The sequence below is a fragment of the Strix uralensis genome, chromosome 18 (genome assembly GCF_047716275.1).
Source record: "Strix uralensis isolate ZFMK-TIS-50842 chromosome 18, bStrUra1, whole genome shotgun sequence".
Taxonomy (NCBI): domain Eukaryota; kingdom Metazoa; phylum Chordata; class Aves; order Strigiformes; family Strigidae; genus Strix; species Strix uralensis.
In genome coordinates, this window is record NC_133989.1 from 2,242,930 (window position 1) to 2,265,820 (window position 22,891).

The 22,891-nt window shown below is 50.1% G+C and overlaps 1 protein-coding gene across 2 annotated transcripts; it reads left to right on the forward strand.

Moving 5' to 3' along the window:
* Positions 1-2,058: 2,058 nt before the first annotated feature.
* OPRL1 (opioid related nociceptin receptor 1) lies at positions 2,059-15,739 on the forward strand. 2 transcript variants are annotated; one of them, XM_074888470.1, is made up of 4 exons: positions 2,059-2,446; positions 2,949-3,187; positions 12,037-12,392; positions 12,666-15,739. In XM_074888470.1, the coding sequence occupies exons 2-4, from the start codon at positions 2,976-2,978 to the stop codon at positions 13,187-13,189; spliced, it is 1,092 nt and encodes a 363-aa protein (XP_074744571.1). In that variant the 5' UTR covers positions 2,059-2,446; positions 2,949-2,975; the 3' UTR covers positions 13,190-15,739. The 2 variants fall into 2 exon arrangements, with proteins under 2 accessions (XP_074744571.1, XP_074744570.1); XM_074888469.1 differs by having other exon boundaries at positions 2,063-2,446; positions 2,949-3,202.
* Positions 15,740-22,891: the final 7,152 nt, after the last annotated feature.

Below are 22,891 nucleotides of genomic sequence, written 5' to 3' on the forward strand. Positions count from 1 at the left end.
CTATCATCCCCTGGAAGAAGGGTTGCATTTTTGCCTTGTTCTTTTTGGCTTTTGTTACCTTGCTGTCTGCATAGAAACCTTCAAGCAGAAATGTTGATCTGTTTTTCTAAGAAATAGGCTGGGAGAAGTCCTTTTGGGTCACTCAGATGAAACCTTGGCGGCCTTAAATCTCACCCTTTGTGCATAGACTCCAGTGGAGTCTGTTGATAAGGAAGAAATCTAGCCAGTCTCCTGCTCTTGGGATGACTGTCTGTCCTCCTCTCATCCCAGGGATCCTGAGAAGAGCAGAAGGTAAGAGACGATGAGATGTTCTGGAAGGACAGATCTCTTCATGGTTGAATTAAGACTGGGGTGACATCATGTGAAACAGTAGGATTGGAACTGAAGGTGCAGCATGAACATCCTGGGCTCTTCCCTGGGCAATGGTATCAAGATGTTAGATGGATGGAGGAGGAGAATTTTTAGAAGCGTTTTTGTCCCAGACACGAAACATGTCTCGGCTGTCAGTAGTTCAAGGTGGCAATCCCGATTTCCTTTCACAGCAGTCATTCCAAAACACTAGGCAGCGTCGAGTCAAAACAAGCACCGCAATAAGATAGAGGTGAACATGCTGTATTTGCTGCACCGAATTAACATAAAATGAATATGTGAAGGGCTTAGTGTGCTTCTTGGGGTGGGAGCCAGCAGAGAGGAGCAGAGCTGAATTTGCAAACACTCTTTTCCCGTAGACTCCTGGGCTGTCCAGCCGGGCTGTCTCGCACTGATTTACTGCTGTCCTTCCTTCAGCCTTTGAAAATCAATCCATTAACAATTAAAGTAATGTCTGGTCTAGTATTTATTTCACACTCTCTCCTTAATGGACTGACCAAAAAAAAAATATAACCAAACCACCTTCTTCAAGCACTAGGGCTGTTGTTTTTCACAAGGGGCTGTGTGTCTGGGTCATGCTTTTTCTCTTGTTCTCTGTTGGAGCTGAGACTTGCTCTTTTGGAAGCATTCAGGAAAATTACCGTGCCATACCATTACATTCCTTGTAAAGAAGGTGCAGCTTCTGTCCTAAATATCCCCAGACATCCGTTAAAGTAGAATTGGAGTGGAAGGGGCCAGCCCTGAATGTGTCTGCTAGGCCCAAGCAGCTCTGCATTGGGCTGCCTGTGGGCTCTGGAAGAGAAAGAAGCATTTGCTGCCCAAGAGCCCATTTTCCTTTTCTCCATCTCCTTCTGGGCAACAGCAACGTGCCCCGAATTAGACCTGACCTGTGTGTCTCTGCTTGCATCCCCACCCCAAACTGCTGGGAAATGGCATCTTCAGGGAAACACTGTGGATGGCCAGAGCGCCGCAGCACGAGGCTCTGGGTCTCCGCAGATCTGGGATCAAGCTGGGGATGGACCCCAGCGACCTCTTTGCACCCCGTTTATGGGGGTGGCGTAGCTGGGGGGCTCTGTAGCTCTTGGGCACTGAGTTTATCAGGGTCAGTGTCCCACAGCAGGGACCTGTGGGGTCTGCATAGATCACTCCACGCAAAGGTAATGAATTTATCACTGCAGCTTCTTGAAATAAATGTGCTACTCTGATCCTAAGTGCAGGATGTTTTGGGTTACAATAATGACCTTTAGTGAATGCTACTAGAAGAATGCTAAATAATAATTTTCTCCCCCCCCCCAGTTCTCAATCCTCCTTGCATTTTTTGCCAGTTTCTAGGTCAAATTCCCCATTCTGCTTCTCCTGCGCTAGCACAGCCTTCAGGTTGCACAATTGCAGAGGAGGGAGGAATTTGCTTCCCGAAGCCCCGTCTCCCCAGTGCCCCCCCCCGCCCCTTCCCAGTTCCTCCGGGTGGGTGGAAGCCCACCCCAGGTAGGCTGCGGGTCCCCTCCGCACCTGGGGGGGCTGCGGCATGGTTGGGGGGGGGGGGGGGGGTGTGTAGATGGGCGGTGCTGGACCCCCCCTCCCCGCCCCGGGGGTGGGACGCGGGGGGGGCCGCCGGCAGCTCGGGGCGCCTGCGGGAGCGGGGGGAGGCCGCTGCCCTTGGGCTCGCAGGTGTGGGCTCGCTTTCCGTTTGGTGCGTTTGGTTATTTTTTTTTTTTCCTCCTTCCCCCCCCCGCTTTTCTCTTACGCAGTGGGAGAAGCCAAGCAGCCGGGGCTGGCTCTGCCCAGCCGCCGTCCGTCTTCCCTCCCTCCCTCCCTCCCTCCCTCTTCCCCATCCCTCCCTTTTCGTTAAAAACGTGGGCTCCGGGGTGCAGCCCCCTGCGCTGGCAGCATCCCTGCCTGCGAGGAGCAGCCCCTTACCAACCCCCCCGCATCCGAAGCGGAGCCTCCGGCCGTGCCCCCAGCCCGGCTTTGGTGTCGTCGTCGTCGTCCCCCCCCCCGTCCCCTCTCCCCAGCCCGGGGGTGTCTGGATGCGGCCGCGGGGCAGGGAGCCGGGCTAGAGGTGAAACCCGCCCCCCAGGTAAGCAGCCAGCGGGGGTTTCTTTTCAACTTTGGGCTTTTTCTTGCCGTTTTATCGAGGTAGGGGCCGGGGGATGGGGGGGTCGTGCCTCAGCGGTGGGACAAGCCCCCAGCCCCAGTGGGAGGCTGCGACGCGTGTCGGAGGGCTCGGGAGGGTGGATGGGGGGGATTTGGGGGGCACAAAGCCGCATGGGGGGTCTCACCAACCCGGCAGGTAGAAGCATCCGAGGCTTGGGAGGGATTTGCAGCCCGCATGTCCCCTGCGCTGGCGGTGTGGAGATATGCGTGAGCTCCCTGTGTGCTCAGGATGCACCAAGCTCTCAGGGTTACATCCCCTTTAAAATGCTCTTGGGGAGGTTGGGGGGGGGGGGGGGGGGGGGGCTGTGCTCTCCTCGGCAATAAATCCTCCTTCTCCCCCAGCGTTTCTCACGCACATGCTTTGCTGCGGTCCCGCGCTCCCCGATAGATCAGCGCATCTTAAAACTGTCTCTCTGGTGCCCCAGGTCCTTGGCGCAGGCTGGTGTTTCAGGATGGACCCGCTCTTCCCTGCCCATATTTTGGAAGACCCTGACCTGAGAAAGCTGCTGAACGACTCCTCCATGCTGAACCTGAGCTTTCTCCCCAGTAACTGGTTCAACAACGGCACGGGGGACAGCTTCCTGCCGCTCAGCATCAAGATCACCATTGTGGTTGTCTACTCCATTGTGTGCATTGTGGGGCTGGTGGGCAACTGCTCCGTCATGTATGTGATCGTCAGGTAGGACACGCAGGCAGCACGCCAGGGAGTCTCTGGGGGGCTGTGAGGGGACAGACACTCCACCCCACCCCCCCACCCCCCCCAAAAAAACCCAAATCCCTGCTGCGGGTGAAGCAGGCAGGCGCTTCCCCGCTCATTGCGACGTGCTATAGAGGTGACTGTGTGGCATTCGTTTTATTGTTTGGGTTTTATTTGTTTTTCTCCCTTCCCAGGCTGGGATGAAGGTTCCCACCAGCTTTCAGCTGCCCTCTGGTGCCTCCTAAAGTTTAACCCAGAGAATGGAACAGAGCGATCAGATCTGCTCAAAAAAATGGGGCGCTTTTGGCAAAGTGCAGGGCAGGGAGCTGGATGTCCCTGGGGAGGGCAATGTGGGGGGAGCATCCTGCTGCCAGGGTGTGCCTGAGTTTTAGCAGGACCTCTCCCTCCTTTGTGTCCAGCACCCCAGCTGTGGCTGCAGGTGCTGCTCCACCTGGGAGCTGGTGCTTTCCAAAGCTGAACCTAGCTGCAAGGGAAAGGGCCTGCTGGGAGGCTTAGTCTTGCTTTTCAGGGGAAAAGATCACAAATATAGCTCTTCCAAGTCTTTGGAAGCTATAAGCATGAATAAGATGTGAGAGGATGCTGCAGAGATGGGGGCAACTTCTCTGTCTCCTCACGCTGAAGTTGGGAGAGCAGGGGGACAGAGCATGGAGCAGCACTCTCCAGCCTCCCTGCACATTGCTGGCATTTTAAGTGTCCCTGTCTGACTCTGCTGGGGTTCCAACCCCCCTGTTTCCTGGAATCAGAAACCCCGTTCCCCCCTGTAAGTACAAAATAAGTTTATACCTCTGTTAGGGCTGTGATTCTGTGTCAAACGCCAGCAACCCCCTTCTGATGTCTGTACCCTGTATATTAAGGAGTGAGCTTCCATTTTATACACAGCTTGGAGCAGATTCCTGGTGCAGGTGGATGCTGCCAGTAAAGAAAAGACGGGGTGAGTTTGTTTTCTCCTCCAGCAGAGAATGAAAATATTTAGTAGGTATTCAGGCACCGATGGGACTAAGTCTTGCTCCTGCCGGGAGCCCTGCTGCTTCTACAGCATCTTTCCCTAAAATACACACAACTCGGCTGGGGGAGATGCTGCAAAATTAAGTCTTTGGTATCACAGGCCGGTGAACAGCGGCTAAATCTCTGCTACAAGGGTGAAGTGACGTGGCTGTTCATCAGGCCGCCTGTCCGTGCTCTTCCTGCTGAGTTTATGGCAGGGAGAGGGGATCACGTTAGCCCTGGGGAGTGTGGAGGGAGGAGGTTTGCAGTGCAACGTTTGGAGAGCTCGTGCTGCTGTTCAGTGTAGTAGCAATGATTCGAGTAGACACGGTGTTTGTGGGTGCGTGTAAGCGTGGTGGGTAGTGAGTCTCTGCGAGTGAGAAGTCTCTGTCCCACGGCAATCCAGCTCCTGGGGAATGACTGAGCCTGTGTGCAGGCAGGGAAAGGGAGTCCATGCCCCATGCATGAACCTTAGACGTGTCGGAAGGAGAAGACTTGGCAGAAACCTGCTCCCTGTCTGAAAAAGTCGCGTATGTGGACAGCAGGACCTGGCTGGCCCTGCCCAGGGCTGTGGCCAGGGTATCACCATGAATATCAGTGTCCCCAACCAGCATCCCGGTCAGGGTGGATGTGTGCTGTGGCTACGCAGGGCCACGCTTTTAAAATGGTGGCTCCTGTTCCCCTCCTTTCTGGCTTTGAGACCTTCCAGCTGGATAAATGGGACCCAAGGAAAAAAAAGTGGGGTTTAGCGCTGGAATTTCCCCTGGAACTTAACTTTTTTTTATGTCCTCCGGTTTTAAGCAATTGAAAACTGAAGGCAGGTGTCACTCTCATCTCCCTCAGGCCTTTTCCATTTTTTCCATTTCCCCTTTATCCAGAAACCCCTGTATATACAAAAAAGCCATCAGAAGTTTTAATTATCTGGGTACTCCTTTTTGGGTATTCACCTGTGTTTTATAAAAAAAACTTCTATGTGAGCCTAGAGGGGCTCCTTGAATAATGTGTGCTGGGGAAGATACAACTGAACTGGAGCACATGTAGAAGAAGCTGCTGTTTCCCCCTGGTTCTCCCCATCGGTGTCTCCTGGGAGCTCAGTACTGAGCTGGGATTAACACTGTTATACCCAGGGAAATGACTCGGTCTAGTGAGGAGCTACAACTTTTGGTTATCTCTGCCCAGGATTTTTCTCTTCTTACGCTCTCTGTTAAGGTCAGCAGCAGGTGTGGTGATAAGCCGGACTCAACATCTCAAACTCTTGACCCTGATCATGTATGCAGATTTGTGCAGAGCTGCCAAATCAGTGGCCATGCAAGGAGGATGTTGATGACTTCGTGAGCACGGGGGGTTTTTTTTGCCAGACAGGAGCATTGATGCTTCTGGACTTCATACCTTAAATAGCATCTTTTTTTCAGTAGGTTGAAAGTTGGTTGCTGGTAAGTCAATATGGGGTTTTGGGACTCTTAATGTTGTATCCTTCTGTTAATGGAAAAAAGACTGGCAAACCCCTTGTGCTGCGCCCCTATCACCTGTGGGTATGGAGCACTCTGCAAAGCCTGTTTTTTTTCTTTCCATGCTTATATTTCACCAGGGATAACCAGACTTCAGCACGCTACACAATCTATAAGAATCCAGTGTATTATCTTCCACAAAAAGAACAGTAATTGTTTCCTGTTTTTTGAGGGAGAAATACAAAGACTCTAATATCAGCACTCGAGGAAATTGGAGGCATCAGGAAGGCTTGTTTTTTTGTTCCTCTTGAATAAGTTTTTTGCAGCACCGAGGGAAAAGTTTAAAATCTTCTGGTATTTCACACAAAAATACAAATTCAAAGCCTCCTCTGGGTTTTCCCCTCTCTTGTAGAACTCAGCCTACATCTCTATTATACTTGCAGCGATTTAACATTTGGAATGATTAATTTATAGAGACAGTCATCATGTGACTATCAATTCCCTTCTAATGCTGAGCAGCACTAATTGGATAAGACTGAGAAGGGCTCTGGTCAGGAACACGATTTCCTGGACAGTAAAGGGCCTATTGTGGAAACCTGCCTTGTCTGGGGCTTTGTTCTGCTGGCTCACTGTGGAGATAATGCCTCCCCTCCCTCCTTCTGCTGCTTGCTCTCTTCTGCATATATTTCCTGTACTGCTTTTTAATGAACGGGAAACAAGCAGTTGAGCAGCACGAGGCAGAGAGGATTTTGGGGGAGAGGGGGAAGCCAGGCTGCTGAGGTCCCTCTTGACTGAGTGCTGCAAGGCTGGATGCCTCAGAGCTTTCTTTTTTAGGAAAAAAAGCAAAGGGGAAGGGAGATGTACTGTTCTTGCAGTGGTGCTGGGGGTGGATGACCCATGGGGCTGGAGGTGATGCTGACCCAAGCGGTGCTGCACGGGGTGTGACAGACCCCCAAGCCACCACCAGTGTGCCAGGGAAGGGACCAGGGACAACGGGCAGCTTCTGCTCCAGGGAGTCCTGGGTTGTCCCCAGCTCCATCATGCTGCTACGATGCTCAGCAGCGATGATCTGGAGGACTCCCTTCCTCAGAGCCAGCTCTGCTCGCCCGGATCAGGCCCCCGTGGGAGTGATGCCTCGTTTCTAAGGTACTTCCTTTGCCACGGCAGCTCTCTGTTGGAAGCCCAGCAAAGTACTGGGGATGCCCAGCTCTCCCTATTGAAGAACACTTGTTTCAGAGCATTTTAAGCAGCTGTTTAGGCAGATTAGGGCTGTCAGGCCCCTACACCTCCATTTGCTGCTTCCAGGTGAAGCTTTAGGAGGAGAGATGTGATGGGGAGGTGCCTGCACTGGGGATGGCTGTGCCACCTGTTATTTCGACCAGCTGTGTGTCTTGGACTTGAAAGTGAGTGTTTAATGTGGTGTGGACACCAGTGGGGCCACCTGAGACCTCAGCTCTCTCCAGATTAGCCTTTTTTTTTTTTTTTTTCAGGAAAAAACAAAAGACAATTGTTGCAATCTGTAGAGAAGGGAAACCCATGCCGAGGGCTCTGTGCTGTGGAGAGTGATTGGGGGAGGATGACAAGGTGAGCAGGAGGGAGACCCAGTTTCCAGGCCCCCATGAGCCCAGATGAGCTGGGCTCAGCCACGTGGCTCATAGCAGCTGTGTGTGGTGCCTGCTAACACAGCTCCTGTGACTTCAGTGTGTGCTGGAGGGCTCTTGGTTTCCCCTGGATGAGGAATTACCCATGTGCAGCAGTAATTCTGTGATGTTTAATGTGGGACTTGCTTCCCAGTGCTTTTCAGGGACTGGGAAATTCCCAGCAGCGTTTAGGACACAAGCAGCTCAGCAGAGGCAGATCCAGCATGTGAACAGGGCTGAGAGTATCTTGCTGCAGGACGGATGCTGGCAAACACCCTCCTTAGACCAAAGCACCGTTCCTGGTGGCCATGTGCCTGCTTGGGGTTACATGAGCATCCCCGTGAGCCCCTGGGTGAGTTGCAGAGGCTTTTGCAGCAGCAGCCACACAGCTCCTGCCCTTGGCATGGCAGCGATCGGGGGCCATGCAATGTCCCTGTCCTGTGCTGGTCCCCAGAGAGCACCTTGAGGAGGGAGGGCACCAGTGTCACCCAGTCACTGCAGCAAGGCTCAAAGGGCGAGAAAATAATCTGTCCCAAAGCATTGCTGCTTACCCTGGCTGGCGGCAGACTCCTTAACCCCTGCTAGTCAGTCACCATCCTGCCAGGTAATTAATAGGCTTTTACGTGCCGGCGTTGCTGGCTGCTTTTGCTTTAGTGTCTAGCTTCATAGTCTAAAGTGATTTAAAGTTGTCCTTCTTAAATATTTTTTTTTGTGGCCTGTTGAGGTACTAAGAATAAACTGGCTTGAATTGGGTAATTTCAGGATGAGTGGGATCTGAAAAGGTGATCAGAGTGGCAGGGACATGGGGAACACGGTGTGGGTGTGTAGCTGGGAGGACACAAATCACGATGCTACGTGCCAGATCAAATATCAGCTTCATGCAGCCTGTGGGCAAAGAGCTGGTTGGGACCAGAGATGTCACTGAACTGGTGCTGATTTCCCTCCTCAGAGGGTGGAGGCAGCTCAGCAAAAATCCTCCTTGAGCCTTTTCTGTTCTGTTTTGCTTCCCTGAGTGTGTCCGGGGAGGGCAGCAAAGGCTGTTGCTGATGCCAGGGTGTGGGGTGGGAATGGAGGGAGCTGCTCAAGGTGAACAACACTGTCTGCATCCTGATTAGCTGGAGCTATGAATACCAAAATCAAGCGGCTCCAAGAGGCAGAGATCTCCTGGAGATAATGCTCCTGGCTCCCCAGGGCTGAAGGCTTTGCTCTGGTCCCTCTGCCCCACCTGGCTGCAGCCCCATTTTGGGTTGTTGGTTTGCTGCAGCTGGCTGGTCCTTAGCTCTGGGGCATCCAGAGCTGCTCGCTGACCTGCAGCCTCCCAGTGACTGTGTGGGAAGGACAGAGTGATGCTGAAACAACAGGTTTGCGGCTCACCCTGAGGCTCAGCCAGGCACAGAATCCATCCCTGTGAAAAACAGGACCTCAGGATGCAGCATGTGGAAGAGCTGTTTCCTACCCAGCTCCTCCTCTCCCAAACTGTGGGTTCCCCTCGCTGAAGCACAGCTTTGTTCCAGGTAACACTGCTTGAGGACCTCTTAGCAAAAAGGAGGGGGAAACCAAGTGCTGAGATGATACCCAGACGTTTTTGCTCTTAGGCTTCAGCAGCTGGGAGAACAGAAGAGCAGAGCGAAGCAATTACTTTTGTGACAAAGGTGGAGCTGGATGGAGAGCTCAGAACTGCCCTGTGGGAGATGCTCCATTAGGAAATTACCTCTGTGGCTGAGTGCAAGAAAGTGGCTCAGTGGGGAGCTAATGTCCTCCGTGGAGGCCACAGGCTTATCAGCACTGGAGCTGGGCTGTGGGGGGACATTAGGTGCCTCCGAACAGACGAGAGTTTAATTTGTCCCTTTTGTGCAGATTAAGAAAGAGAACACTCTCAGTTCCCAGAGGAAAAGAAAAAGAGGTTAATCCACAGAGAAGTGATTAATTGATTTTTTGTTTGTACTGAACATTCTGGAAATGTTTGGGAACATTAGTTGGTTGGGGTAATGGCTGTTGGCTCTCAGCATGCAGAGAAAGTGGAGCTAGAAGTAATTAATTAGGTGTAAATTAATTTCCCCACTTTTCAAGAGCACAAGATCAGCCTTAAAATCCACTTGAAGGTGGGTTGAAGGAGGTAAGTGGTGGGCCAGTATGTCCCCGTGTCAGAGGGAGAGAGCAAAGGCAGCTCTGCCATTACCTCGAGGAGGTGGTGAGGAAAGAGGCAGCAGAGAGGGATCTGTGTGTCGAGGGAGAGTGGATTTTGCAAGGCCAGGACTCTGAATTCTTGCTGAGCAGTGTCTGGGAGGAGAGGGGCCAGTGGGGTCTCCTGGGTTGGAGGGGTGCAGGAGGGAGCTGGAGGTTTGCTGTCAGCACACTCCAAGCTCAGGGTTAGCTGAGATGCCCCAACTTCTCACTGTGGTGGGGACAGGGGTGTGTTAGAGAGTCAGTGTTGTCCCCCATGGATGCTGGATAGGTGTAGAGGTGGGTGGATTGCTGCTTGTTTCTCCCACTGGTCAATAAAAAAACCAACCAAGCAACCTTTAATTTTTTTCTGTTTTACAGTAAAGTTGCTCATCGTTGTTCGAAACCGCAATTGTTATTCCCTCCAGTTATAACATCAGTAAAAGCAGGCAGGGTTAGAGGCATGTTGATGAGTTGGCTCCAGGTCCAGTCCTACTTGAAGGATGGACTGGAACAACCTTGACCTTTGGGAAGCTTGAGCAAGCCCAGCCAGGTCTGTGGTATGCAGAGGAAGACTACAGCTCCCAGGAGACCTTTGCTTACGCAGGCTCAGGTGACTGAATAATTTCCTGAAGGCTGAACTGACAATACTTATTTTTGTGTGGGTTGATAAGAACAGTGATTTCATATTTTAATTCCCCTGCTGCTGACCTAGAGGGGAAAGTGTCTGAATCCATCCCCAGACCCATCTCGTGCTCCCTGTGTGCATCGCCTTGTTTATGCCAACTGCAAGGGTTCAGACTGAAAAGCAAAATTCACCCACCCTGAGACGCTGCTGCTCTGGGGTTCACAGCACTGGAGTCTGCCTATTTCTGTGTAATTCTGCTTAGGAAGCCCCAAAGCTTTAAAGCCCTGGCTGCCTGGTTGTGTTGGATTTGCAGTGTTTTGCTTGTTCATCCTGTCACAGGAGGAAAGAGACTGGTATTTTTCCTCTACTGCTTTTGGTTATATAAGTTTATCTGATCTGGGCTGGCTTTCTAAGAACCCGCTGTCTGGCTTGGCTGCTGTGATTTCTGGGCCAAGAGCAGCCTAACTCAAACTTACACGAGGACCTCAAGTGTTTCCATCAACATCCACCTCCAAAAGCTTTCCTTGGCCTTCAGAATCAAGCGTAAGATTGTTTGTTCTTGCTTTCTGAAATCACTTTCAAACATTTGACTTGTAATACAAGCACACCTTAGAGCTCTAAGAGGGGTAAAAAGGTAGACTTTGTCCTGGACTGTGGATCCCCTGGCTGTTGTTCTGGCAAACCTGCCTCTGTCACCCTGTGTCTCAGCAGAGTTCAGAGCGTGGCGGTGATAATGTTCCTCCAAGTGTTCAGATAATCTATCAAGAGCTGAAGTTTGGATCATCAGGGGAGGGTATAGCACTGAGGAGTGCAGTTGTGGGTTTGCTGTTCTGAATCAATTTGACAAAAAGAGCTTTTTAGGTCAAATCAGACCCCATAATATTCCAGCACACATCCAACTGAAAATAGTGCAGTAGTTTATGGGTTTAAGTGTTGCCCTCGGATGAACTTGCCCTCTGTTAATAACACCCATCATTGTCTGCCATTTCTGGCAATATCTCTGCAAAGGCCATTAGTATAGTAGATGGTAGATGAGTTGTAGTTTTAAAATTATATCTATCTGAGCCCTTATTTTGCCCACGAGAGGAACATCTTGGAGCTGAAATGTTAGATTTGGTCACGGAGTCATTGTTGAGTTTCCGTTTCTGCAGACTCTGCAGGTATCCTCGGTAGGTGATCACATCTTTCTTTGCATCATTTCCCATGTGTAAAAAGGACGTGATTACCATTAGAGCAAGGTCAGTCGTCCTTTGGGGCAGTCCATTCATGCGATAAAAGTAATATCTATGTTACATTTCTAAATGACAATACCCCTCTGAAGTAGAGCTGACTCATGACTTTATCCACAAACTACTCCTTTCTCTAGAAAGATCCGTTGTGATATTTTGATTTCTGCTATAAACCTCATTCCTCACTGGTTTTTAGCTGCCACTGGCTGGGCCTGGCCATCTTGCCCATTCTGATTTGTTTGCTCACATTAGCCATAGTCTTTGTGCCCACACAAAATGGCTAATCAACTTACCCCTGGACCTGTCAAATCAGCTTACCAGGTAAAGCTCTCACCAATATTTGTAATAATAAAGCCGTATGTGATGAAATCCTAGATTAGCCTTACTGAAGTCATTTTTGAAAAAGCACAGTCTGAGTTGACAGCCTCAGGCTTTCGTGGTCCTCCCTGGCAGTCTAAGGGAATAAGCTTCTGCTCTTAAAACTGATAGTGAAGGCACCGTTTGTGGTGGTGTAGGAGCTGGGTTGAGCTGTGTGTCGATACGCATGTGGGAGGCAGAAAGGAAAGGGTGGTGTTCTATCTCTTGTTACATAAGAAAAATAGAGCATCTCCTGAAGTGGCAGAATGCCCTCTTCAGCAGACTTCAGTGTCTTACCCATCGTGGTCAGAGGGAGCTCTAATAATTGTTCATTCCTGCATTTCAGATTCACCAAGATGAAGACAGCAACCAACATTTACATCTTTAACCTCGCTCTGGCTGATACCTTGTGTCTGATGACCTTACCCTTCCAGGGTACAGACACGTTCCTTGGCTTCTGGCCCTTTGGCAATGTCCTCTGCAAGATTGCCATCTCCATAGACTACTACAACATGTTCACGAGCACCTTCACCCTGACGATGATGAGCGTGGACCGCTACATTGCTATCTGCCACCCTATCAAAGCACTAGACATCCGCACTCCCCACAAGGCCAAAGTGGTGAATGTCTGCATCTGGGCGCTGGCTTCTGTCTTTGGCATCCCAGCAATGGTGATGGGATCTGCAGAGAATGAAAACAACGGTCAGTACAAACGCATCCGAGGGGTGGGAGGTGCTGGTGGCCGAGAGCCCATGGGCTTAGGGAGCCGTTGGAGAAGGGTTCCAGCTTCATCAGTGTGGCGAGGTCTCTGTTGTAAAGCCATCTTAACTCTTTCCTTTCTGTCCTTGCCTCTCTGCATCACTGCTACTGCTTTTCCAGTATTAAACATGCCTAAGCTAAACTGAATGTGCAGATGCTTTTCTTCTTGATACGGGTTTGCTGATCTTCCTTTCCTTTCTATTTTTTCACTTGCAGAAATTGATTGTCTAATTAAACTCCCTTCACCCGTGGATTACTGGGACCCAGTATTTGGTATCTGTGTCTTTCTCTTCTCCTTTATGATCCCCGTGTTGATCATCACCATTTGCTACAGTCTCATGATCAGACGACTCAAGAACGTCCGTGTCCTCTCAGGCTCCAAGGAGAAGGACCGAAACCTGAGGCGCATCACCCGAATGGTCCTGGTGGTGGTGGCAGTCTTCATCATTTGCTGGACTCCCATCCAGATTTTCGTGCTGGTCCAGTGCTTGGGTGCCAAGGCAGAAAGCGAGCTCGAGTTGGCCATCTCCTGCTTCTGCACCGCGCTGGGGTACGCCAACAGCAGCCTGAACCCTGTGCTCTACGCCTTCTTAGATGAGAACTTCAAGGCGTGCTTCAAGAAGTTCTGCTTCCCCACTGCCTTCAGGACCGAGCTCCAGATGTCCAACAGGATGTGCAGCATCGCCAAGGATGTGGCTTATGCCTGCAAGAACTCAGAGGGGACTAACAATCCGGCCTGACTAGGCATGGAAATTCCCATGGTGGCTGTCGCCCAGCAGAGTCCAACCACCCCCACATCAGAGCTAACTCAGATAACGGCTCTTTAGCAGGACCTCAAAACTCTGAGAGGTGAGAAACCGAGGAAACAATTTTGGGGGTTGGGAAAACAGGATACTGCAAGAGCATGCGGAAAAAGTGAGCCCATTTGATGCATTTTTAATTCCAGTGTGCCCTGCACTAAGGAACGTGTTTGAAATAAGCCCTTTGATTCCTGCAAAACCCTGGTGGTTTGCAACATTATTGAGAATTCAGGAATTAAGGCTTAAAACAGGCATTGCTCCTAGGACTTACACTTTTGCTGCTGGAAGACAGACAAAATGCAAACTATTCCATTTCTTTTTTCCTCTCTGAGTTGTTTAAGATGCTCATGTGGCTCACCAGACGCTCGTGTGCGGGTTTTATTCCTGCGGCATCGCTCTGAAATTAGACTTTGCTGAAGCCAAAGTGGGCAGCAGCCATCAGGCAAAACCCAAGATCATCTCCAGGATGAGTCATCACGAAGGGAAGGATGCGGGGAGGGAGCTGGTGGAAAGGAAAATTCAAAGTGCCCCGCGGCGAGGAGCCTGGGGAGGACAACATCAGCTCCTGCAGACAAGGTCTGCAGTAAACCCTCCACCTCGTGAGGGGAGCAGGGTGGTGAGAAGGGACTGTCAAAACTGATGAATGCAGCTCAGAAGAGGAGGGGGGAAAAAAAGATGAAGTGAACACAAATCCTTGTTTACATGCTGCTATTGCTTTTTTTAACCTTGTATTTCCACTGTAATAATGAACAGAATGTGTCTGTACATACACATCTCTCTAGTGCTAGAGGTACAGCTCTATCGTAGGATTTCATCTTGCCAAGCATGCCTTGGGGATCTTCCTCTGCGAGAGGAGGGAGGAATGAAGTGACCTATGTATACATGTATTTATGTGTTGGGGAAAGCCATTTCGGAGAAGTCAGAATGGCAGCTGCTCCAGAAGACATGGACATTTCTGGTAGGAGAGGCAGCCTAAAACAGTCCCACCTGCTCTGCATGAGAGAAGTGGTCCACAAACCATACAAAAGGTGTTTTTTGGGTTTTTTTTTAATGAAATGATGCTGAGAGCTCTTGGGAAATGCTGCCGAGGTACCACCCCTCCTGCCACCCATAGACTGATTTTTTTTTTTTTCTGCTCCTAGTAGGCCAGAGCTTTGTGTAAAATGAAATTGCCCCATCACTTCATTTGATAACGAAAACATTCCCGAAGAGTTTAACCACTGAGTGCCCGCCGTGCTGGCGGGGAGACCAGACTTGTATTCTCCCTGTAACACAACAGCCTGGGGAAATCTGGGCAGTGGTGGCCAGTGGTGCTGATGGGGAAGCAAAGCAATGACCTTCATTTGGAGATGGGAGGTCGACTCCACCGCCAGAACTGGCAGTGTTGTCTGGACTGTACAGATTTCATGTGAATATATTTCTTGTGCTCTGGTCTATGAGTCTGTATTTTTAATGTATTGATTTGCCAATATTTTAATCCTGTCATGTTCTTTATATATGCTGTATAAAAGAATCCAATGTTATATTTCTATGTAAAGTGTTTCCCTTATGGTTGAGCTTAAAAAAAGATGCAATTCCAGTGTCCCACATACAGGACCCAGATCCCTTCTAAACTGCTCAAGCTGGGAGGATTTTTATGCTGATTAGCATTTGATTGGAATCTGGATGGATACCAGAGCAATCTTTGCAATTAGCGCTTCCCCTGAATAATGTAGGGGAGGGGGAAATCTGGGCACTTCAAGCACTTTGCAATGGCTGTTTATCCCCAAGCACTCACCAGGAAATCTCATACAGCCCCCAAGCATGCTGAGGAGAACTTCCCGAGAACCACACTGCTGGCAAGCTGCATCCATGCCCTTGAAAAAAATGAGTTTGGTGGGTTGTTGTGTTTGTAGATACAGTCTTGTCAGCCCATCAGCTGTCGCACGGTCTGACAGGGCGCTGGGTACGGTTGTGCGTGAAGCTGGGAACCCACGGCCGGGCTTTTCTCGCAGTGCCATCAGGGAGCCGGGGAGCATTCATTAGTGGCTGGCTAAGGAACAGCCACCCTCCCTTTGTAGTTCTTGGTTGGGTTTTTAAATAGATCTGTGTCCTCTGAAAAAATACACCAGTGTTTGGCATTTTTTTAATAAGGATTTTGTTATAATGACTATGCTGCAACAATCTTACATAATCAAGTACTCAATACATGTGTGTTTCCTAAGCTTTTGGGTAATCCCGTGGCCCTTGCAGTGAATGTGTTTAGGCATTCTGTTTGATGCTCAGTGGAGTTTGTTATAAGAGGAGCAACAAAAACCTGAAAGCAAAAGCTTTATTGTACTGTGCCTATGGAATTAAAGGCTTGTGGTCGGCTGAAGCGCAGGCTCTCGAATTCTCGTCTGAAATGGTTGTGTTGGTATGATTTCACAATTACTGCGATGTAAATGACAATTTCCTAGGTGGCTACTTGTGTGCTTTAATAAAGGAAAATAAAACCCCCTGTACTTTGAATGCTGTGGAGTCTGAAAGACTTAGCTGCGGGGATTGTTTCAACCCCAGCGCTGCCGGTATCTCTGCACGTGGACTTATTTTTTGCAGCGAACCCCACTGCTGAGTGCGTGCGATAACGCTGAAGCATCCGAGCCGTTTTTACTGAGGTCAGTACAGTGGGAACTTTTGTTATGCAGGCAACCTGGAAGCAGAAGATGTGAAAACGCTAGAAAATTGGCAGTTGGAGATGAGGGCGAGCTGCCTGCACCCTGCCAGCCTCTGCAGCTGCTCCGGGTCTCGCAACAGGCAGCTCCCAGGCGCGGGCAGGGCAGCGGTGCCGCCAGCTGCCTGCTGTTAGAGGTGAAGTCTGATGCAGGACTAAAACAAGCTCTTCCCACATACTCTCCCCACACCTCCCAGGAGTTACGGGGTTAGGCGTGGTCATGGAGAACACTGAGTTACAGAACTGCTCTGAAAATGAAGCCAAAGGAATATTCTGTAGGGAAAGATGGATTAGCCCCTGAGCTGTGCAATAAGGAAAGCGCCTTCTCTCTGCACAGAGATCAATATTCCTACACAGGCACATAAGTATCAGGAGAGGTTTTTTTAATTAGCAGGGTGATTTTCTTCTTTTTTTAAAAAAAAAAAGAAAACCGGTGGGAAAAAAGTTGAAATACTTCTTTTCTAGTTCAGTTAATTATAAGTACCCAGGGGTGAGTTCTTATAGAAAAACCATAAACCAAAGTGCTTTATTCAGTATTATGGGATTTATTAATGTGCTAAGTCTTCTCCTTGCTGCTGCTGGCTGGAGACAACTGCTGGAAAGGCCGAGGGATGGATGAGCTGGGGGCTGAGCTCCCTCCTGGGATGCTCCTTGGTCATGGCACTGGCACATCTGGGCAGATCTCTGGCTTTGGAAGGATGCTTTGCCCTGCTGGTGTCCCAGCTCCATTCCTCTCCCCCTGCCCAGGCTGCTCAGCTGACAGCTTTTCCCACAACATGAATCACAATTTCTAAAAGCAGAAATAAGGTGCTGAATTTACCCCTTCACTGAGGTTTGGATGGTTTTATGCCATGGGAAGAACTTACCCAGGGAGGTGCTGAGTTATCCTGTATCGAGCTACAGGTCAGGCTGAGGTTAGCTGCTTTGGGTGAGTATTCAGCTGAAATCACCCTCCTCACGCCCACTGCCCGTAGGAGCCACAAAGCCTTTCACCCACCCCGAACGCCAAACGCCTCTGCCCCGCAGAGTGCTGGAGGCAACTTTAGCAGGTGGAGGAAACCCCGACAGCGGAAAGACAAAAGCTGCATTTGCCCCACGCGGTGCCCGTTGCTCTGCAGCTCGGGACTTGCCCTGATGAAGGCACTACCTGATGCTGAGCAGTTGCCATGTCTATTTTTTCAAGGTGTTTTCATGAGGAGTTAGATAGTAAATATGTCTTATTTTTTCCTTTATTTTTTTTTTTTTTTTGCCCCCAGAGGAAGATCTGTTCACTCCTTAAAGAGCTGTGACTGGGCTCTGATCTCTGGCTACTCTGGGATAACGTTGCTGGGTAGGACAATGTGCGCCCAGAGAGAGATGCCTCTCACCCTGCAATGTGTTATAGGGAAGGTGGGTGCTCTCCACAGTTAGAGCCTCTTTGTTTAAATGAAAAGGATCTCCAGAAGCAGCTGGTTCCTATCTGCTCAGAGGAGGGACTCTCAGACTGGCAGCAAAGCAGGCTCTGCCAGAAAACCTCCAGTTTGCTTTCCCACTCATTTCCCTGTGCTTTCCTCCAGCTATTTTTGTGGCTATTTATGCATAAGCAAATTTCTCCTTCCTTCAACAGGGAGAACCTCCTTTGGACAGATCCTGAGCTGCAGCCCTGATTGTGCATTCATGGCTTCACACCATGTTTCCATGTGAATCTCTGGCAGCAGAGCTTCATCGCTGTGACTTTGCAGAATCAGCTGCTAATTCACATCCCTGATCTTCACCTCTTAAACCCTGCCCAGGGCTGTCTGAAGGACCAGTTCTTGCTCCCTGGCCTTGTCCTATGCTGAGGAGAACCATGAAGCTGAGATGGGAGGGATGGAGGGTTGCAGAAGGGAAAACTGTCTCAGATTGGTGGTGAAAAGGCTTGTGAGGTGGTGAGGCTGGAAGAAGGGAGAGAAAACGGAAGGTGAACCTGAGGCTTCAGCATCAGCCCACAACCCAAGAGTCATGCTGCTGCATGAGGAACAGAGATGGACTCTAAGAAAATAGAGCTTATGCTGTGGGATGCCATGGGGATTTTTTGGGACGGGGATGTGATGTTACTGGATCTGTAGCCCCTCCTTGCCACGACTGAGCCGATGCTCTGAGTGGCCCACAGTAACCTCATGCACCTGCCCTCTTGCCCATTTAGACTGGGACTACGCACCACCTTTGCTCAAAACGTGTGATAACAGGTGTGTTAAGGCCATCACTCATTTTGAAAGAAGGATTTTTTAGGATTTTTCCAAGCAAAGGGACTGTTTTTGGGGTGGGTGCACTTTAGATCAAAGAGTCCCACAGCTCACAAACTCCCTTTGTTCCTTTTTTCAGTACCCTGAAGCCTGGATAAATTACATGACAGATGAAATAATCAATAAACAGAGCAACATGGTTGTGTATCTTGGCAACGATGATGCTAATCAACCATGTAAACTGACTTTGCTCTCTCTCTCTCTCTAATGCAGTGAAATCCCAGCCGTCTGCAGAAAAGGAGTGATGCTGGCTCTCTGCAGTGCTGGGGGACACGGACAGCCCTTTCCGCCTCCTGCTGCCTCTCCTACTACACACAAGGTTTCTACTTCAGCAACCCAAAAACTCACTAAATGCTTCCTGAGGTAGAAAATGCACAATAATACCCAACACCAGATGGGATCACCTTCAGCCCCCCCCTTGGAGAACATCTCTCACATTCAGATTCTTGGCAATTTGGTCGTCCCGTGGTTACGCTGCTGGAAGGGCCTCCAGGAGCAAACCCCATCACTCTGTGCTGCCACGCGGCCTCACTTGGGATCTTCCTGAGCAGTGAGCAGGTTGGATCATTTGTGGGTCCGTACAGCGTGGTGTTATACATGTCCTTGCCTCTTGCTCCTGCTTTGCTCTAAAATCCTTGTGCCTTTTGCAGTATATAGCTGCTGGGTGGGAAATCCCACCTGCAGAGCCCAAGCATTACTGGGAGGTCTTGTAACCTATGCAACCAGCCCACTCTTGCAGAAAAAGGTATTTTTCCTCCAGTATATGTTATTGGTATATGAAGGGTTGTAGCTGCTGTGTGGATGGAGTCCTCCTGCTTGCCTGCAGTGGTCAGAGAGAGCATCTACCACCTCCCTCCCCTCCGGGCCTGCAGCCAGGCAGGATGGGCTGGAGCCAAGAGCTGAGCAGCACCAGCCCTGCCAAACAGCAGATTTTCAGCATAGTGAAGTGAAGGATGAATCTGCAAAAAAACAAGCAGGAAACTTGATTTTTTCCAAGGAAACCACTGACAATTAACATCTTCCCACAGTCTCGTTTTTGGTTGCATTGGGTCACCTTTCTCCTGGCCACAGAGAGGAGACCAGGCAAATTTTGAACTGGCTGTGTCCATTCTATAAACATTGATTTCTCTGTCTGTTTTCAGTCTGCCATGTGCAGCGAGTGCTCCAAAGAGCTCATGCCATGCTGATTCATTCAGTGACGGGGACTAAAAACACAAGTTATGTAGTCAATATGAAACCAAGATTAATGGCTTTTCAGCTTGAGTTCCTCTGTGTGAAACAAATCCTGTGTTGTGATTTGGTTGTTTAATGTTTGTTCAATGTTAGGCATTAATAGCAACTTCTTGGCGTGCACAGGTCATTCGTTCACATATTTTGGACTTTCCCTCATCTCAGCCTTGCACTGATCTTACTTTGCTTAACCACAGAGAAAATTCCTGGAGATAATCACTTGCCTCCAGAGATTAAGTGTAAAAGAGCAGAAAATGAGCCCAACCTCTGGTGCTGGTGTTTATCCTTGCTCCCTGCATTCCTGCGGCAGCTCGGAGGTTGGGAGGGAAAGCCAACCAGGGCTGATCTCCCCGCAGTTTGCTTTGGCATCTGCACTGGCGTTTAGTTTGAATGTCTTCAGCTGGAAAACTGCCTGTCTTCTGCTCAGCGTGTGTCAGCAGCGCCACTGAGCCCTTTTGCCTTGGGGTATCCACCAGGATGGTGTACGATGAGCTGCCCGGCTCTGACCTGCCCTGTCCACTGTGAAATGGTGGCTATCAGCCTCATCTCCCCAGCTCCTGGGCAGCCTGGAAGGAAGGAGCTCAGCCAAGAGTGACCCACGGCATGGAGGAGCCTGCTGTCTCCAGCGCACAGCTAAGAGAAATGTAATTACAGCCGTAGCATTTCCATCACTACTGAGCAGCAGCAGCAGGCTGAGTCTCAGGGGAGGTTTTTCATTGCGTTGAAATCTGACTTTATTAATTAGCAGCTTCTGATCTCATTTGAGGGTTAAGTTTATGAAACTGAATCCTTATTTCTCTGCTTTCCTTATTCAGCTGCCTGACTGAGTTTTGTCCAGTGGATGGTTTGAACCTTAGAAACTCCCAAGGTGTCTTATTCTTCAGGCACGAGCTGTGCAGGCAACGCGGCGGGGCAAGGGGAGATGATGAAGACGTACAGAAGTCCTGGTGGAAGACAGAGAAAGAAATAACATCTCAGGAAAACTGAAAACGGGGACAGTTCCTCGCTGTTGAAGGTCTTACTCCCAAACTACAGTTTATTTTCCCCTCGCTGGGAAGTCCCCCTTCCCATGTGGGATGCTGGTGGCAGCACCCAGAGCCCCCACTGTTGCGGTGGGGTGCTTTAGCAGAGCCTTCGGTGCAGCCTGAGCTGCTCCCTCCTCCCGGGAAAAGCTTTCCAGCCTCTCTCTGTTTATCCAGTGAGCCCCAGACTTGGCTGTAGGCACTTATGGGAGTGCTTGTTGTTTATCTAGACATCAAATATTTTTTTTTTTTAAAAGGGAAAATAGCCACTAAACAGCCCTCGAAGCGTTGGGCTAGTATCTAATTCCACTCAAAGAGCTTTGTTAGATAATTGTAATACTTTTCTGAGAGAAAATAGAGCAATTGAGGCTCGTAATTAAAAGCTATTCAGACAGCTTTGATCTTTCCCTCTGCGTCTTCACTTACCAAACATAAATGCCAACGAGAAACTCTTGGCAATATTTACTGTCACTATTCTTGGTGTTTGCCTTGAAATTAGCTCCTCTTCCTCCCTTCCAGCAAAAGGGAGGTGGGGGAAGAGAAATGTGGCAACGTGGCATGTGGCTTTTCAAGAGGGGTTTCTTTGGAAATACTTTTTTTTTTTTGGAGCGTGCCTGGTGTCCTGTCACTCCATGATGACAGCAAGTGTGAGCTCCTCTAGAGGCCTCCGAGCTGCCCTAGATCAAGGGTTTATCACCCCAAAACCAGCTGGGTGGGAAATGTCAAACTTTGAGGTGCTGAGACCCTCTGAAGGCACCAAAGTGGACTCGTTTCTCCCAGAACTAGCACTAAAGCCGGAGGGTCACCGTTTCCTTGGGTTTGCAGTGGGAGCATCAGTGGCACGTTAGCACCGATCGTCCCTAATTGCGATGACACCCAGGGGCTCCCAGCATCCCGTAGGTGACAAGGCGAGTGTCACAGATGAGTCAGGCTGTACAGAAAAGGCACAAATTCTGTCTCTTGGATTGCTTTAACAGTATCCTCTAGAGACTCTTCTGCTTCATATCTTCTATATTCCAAGTTTTTGCTCATCCATTTTTGATCTCTCTTTTCATTTTTTTTCCCATCTAAAGATGCTTCTGAGAGCCAGGCCTTCATCCCTTACTGGGATATTATTTCTTTTCTCACCTGAAATCATGACCAAGCAGTAGGAGACAGTGTGAGACTGCGTAACTACCGGGGGATTATGGCTTCACAGGGGAACAAGCTGCAGCACAGCTCGGATGAGGACAATTGATTGAAACAACCATTATTACTTTCTGCAGCACGAAGACTTAAAAAGGAATAGTAATTTCCGATCCTCGCCTCTTATCTCGGATGCCTGCGTTTAAAGCCTGCGGTGGGAATATGAGCCCTGTATGAGCCCTAATTCCTGTTTCTGGGGTGGAAAATGGCTTCTTATCCCTCTCCCAAGGATGATGAAGCAGAGTCCTTCAGGGCTGTCTGTCCTTGTGGGTGCAGCCGGAGCGGGGATGGCGATGTCTTCCTGGAGAGGAGGCAGGCAGGAGCCTGCTGCCTTCCTCTGTGCTGCTCCAGTGGGCAGGAGCAAGTGGAAATCCTTCAGCTCCTGCTGTAACCAGGGAGTGGTGAGATTACCTGGCACCTTTGCCCTCATTAAGACATCCTGGACTGTCCCGGAAGGAAATTTCCCCAACTTTGGGGCTGAGCTGACTTCTCCACTTGATGCATGGACGGCTGGGAAGGGGGTTAGGACAGCAGGGAGCTGTGCGAGTCCCTGATTCAGCCTCCTGCAACCCTGCAGACCCTGGAAGGGAGGCTTGGTTTAGAAGGGGATTTATTTGGTGCATTGTTAAGAGGATTTATTTCCCCGATTCCAGTCTTCAAGATGTGGATAATGTGGGCTGGTGTAATCCGCAACAAGCCAGCCCCAGCAGCCTGATGAGATTCAAACGACTGAGCCAGCGTGTGGGTTTTCCCTGGGGTAAACTTGTGCAACGAGTGGGCAAGTGCCTCCTCGAAGGTGGTTTCTGCTCTCCCACACACAGCCGTAGCTGCCTGGCCTCGGGTGCTGAGCTCAGAGGGTCTGCCCGGGCATGGAGAGCCCGAGTTTGCGGGTTTCCCTGCAGAAGCACGGCCCCAGCCTGCGTGTGAGGCTGAGCAGCTCTGCGGGAGATCCAGCGATGCTGAGCTGAAAGCAGAGAGTGCCGCTTAGTGCTGCTGGGCTGAAACACAGGAACCCGCTGGACGCTCCACCGGCTGGCACACCGGCCAGCTCAGCGCACTGATGGGAGCCAGAGCCCCTCCTAGGCCCAGGAGGAGACCTTGGCCAGTGCAAACCCCTTCTCCCCTCGTAGCCTTGCACCCCACGAGAGCAAAGAGCTGATACTCCTGTCTTGAGCATTTTACATAGAGAAAAGCACAGATGGAGGGAGGACGCTGTTGTGAGAGGAGATGCTGAGAGATGGGGCTGCTC